Raw genomic sequence first — 2,015 nt, forward strand, 5'->3', positions numbered from 1 at the left:
AAGCGAGTTCAGGGAGAGCTAGAACTGTGTGTTTAGTTGCTACAACAGACACTCTAAGCGGTGACTCTTGTGAAATAAGCGAGTTCATGGAGAGCCACTGTGTAGTTGTACTCCCATCGAGGTCCTCTCAGTATACCGCCCCTCAGCTCGTCCTGCCAATCGCCGTTCAGTATGTAGATGTCACGTGACTCCGCCCCCTGCTCCAACACCGGGGCCACGAGAAGGTCGTTGCCGAGGAGAAATTGCGTTTCAAGGGTCAAGGCCGTCGAGTCTGTGGGGTCAGTCCACCACAGCGGACGTACGATAGGATGACCAGTGACCACCGCTTCTTTACTCAAGTTGACAATGAGGTCGGAGAAATTTTGGTGAAGCTGTACGTATTTACGTGTGATGTTGACCACCTCTTCGTCGTAGTCCCACGGCCCGACCGAAAACTGCAACACCGGCAAAAATGTGGTAGCTTCCATCCAGCGGATGTAGAGCTCTCTTTCTGGCAGCACTGTGTGGTCAAGCGCTATTGTGTCCATAGCGTTCCCGCCTATGAGATCGGGAAGAACAAACGGGTAGCCCATGATCCCGAAGGCTAGGGCGCAGGGGATGACGGTCTTGAGACCCCTCTGGTGGCTCCAGTTACTGGCCCTGTCCAACATGCGCACCATCATAGAAGTGTTCTGACTACGGTAGCCTGCTCGCACTTCCTGTCGTCTCTCTTTCAAATCGGCGCGATAAGCCATCTCCACGTATTTCTTCGAGTACATGTTCGGGTTGGGCAAATCTACATGTGAGGTAAATTTTTTCGGCAACCAATTTGTTTCCCCTGCATCGAATTTAAATGAAATGACACTGTAGTTTGTTTTGATGTACTCAAGTTTATTCAAGTACCACGTGACCGCGTCAGGGTTGGTGACGTCAATGACCCCAGCGTGATTTCCGCGCCACCATTCAGTAAGAGCTGGCTCCGCGGAGTGGAGGTCTTTCAGTAGATAGTTCTTCTTTGACAGCTCTTGAAAGGCTTGGGAGTCGTTGTTAAAGAATGGATGAACCCACACCGTGATAGGAAACCCTTCGCTTGTGAGATTCTGAATCAGTTCACTAGCGTCAGGGAATTTGTCGGTGGTGAAAACCAGATCTCCGTACTTCGGAGTCCACTCGTCGTCAATTTCCAGTTGTGAGGCGGGGAAATTGTTCTCTCTGATGAGGTTGGCGTATTCAAGAGTCGTGGTTTGGTTGATGGCTCCCTTGTACTTGGCCCACGTGCACCAGATCGGGCTGTGCAGAACATCCTCGGACACTCCGGCCGTGGGTTTTGCGATGAACTGTTCCGCCATAGCTTTCCACAAACTGGCGATGTTGCTGGATTTACAGATATGGTAGCGCAGAGAGGCACTTTGAGAGCCGTGGTAGTAGGGCGTGTTTGCTCCCGTTCTTCCGACCAGACACAGCTGTTTGGATTTGGCCTCGTTGATGGACAAGTAAAGGGGCGTGGCTTCGTCTACGTGGATACCTACGCCAGCAGAGGACAGGAAGATTGGCTCGATAACGTCACCGTACTCTCCCATGTCCTGAGAAAGAGTAACCCAAAGAAAACGTTAGATCATTTTAGTCTCCAACAATATTTGAGATTTACAGATATGGTAGCGTAAAGAAGCACTTTGGGGGCAGGGGTAGTAGGGCGATGACGGTCTTGAGCCCCCACTGCCTTGTAGGTTGTCAGTGGATGACACAAACCGGCAGTAGGCAACGGGAAACCACTGCTGTAATATCCCCCAAAAAAATAGAAGCAACAGAAATTTTGTTTTTTAGGAGACTGCTGATAATATCGTGGAAGGAAAAGAAATCAAATGAGGTAGTGCTTGATGAAGCCCGCGTGGGACGCTCACTGTTAAAAACAACCTGGGAACAACAGATGCAGTTTTCGGGACACCTGAATAGACATAAAGGTCTTGAACAACTTACTCTCACTGGCAAAATTGAAGGCAAACGAGGCAGCCGTAGGCCCAGAGCAATCTACCTAG

General features: G+C 50.2%; 1 protein-coding gene across 3 annotated transcripts in view; it reads right to left on the reverse strand.

The window, feature by feature from the left end:
• Nucleotides 1-6: 6 nt before the first annotated feature.
• The window catches only part of LOC101850247 (myogenesis-regulating glycosidase), a 10,897-nt gene continuing 8,888 nt past the window's right edge, over nucleotides 7-2,015 (reverse strand). For all 3 annotated transcript variants that reach the window (XM_035969998.1, XM_005099253.3, XM_013083048.2), the window contains exon 4: nucleotides 7-1,562. In XM_035969998.1, coding sequence (XP_035825891.1) covers nucleotides 54-1,562 — 1,509 coding nt within the window. In that variant the 3' untranslated portion in view covers nucleotides 7-53. The remainder of the gene's footprint in view (nucleotides 1,563-2,015) is intronic.

This window comes from Aplysia californica, unplaced genomic scaffold, assembly GCF_000002075.1.
Source record: "Aplysia californica isolate F4 #8 unplaced genomic scaffold, AplCal3.0 scaffold00207, whole genome shotgun sequence".
In the NCBI taxonomy this organism is placed as follows: Eukaryota; Metazoa; Mollusca; class Gastropoda; order Aplysiida; family Aplysiidae; genus Aplysia; species Aplysia californica.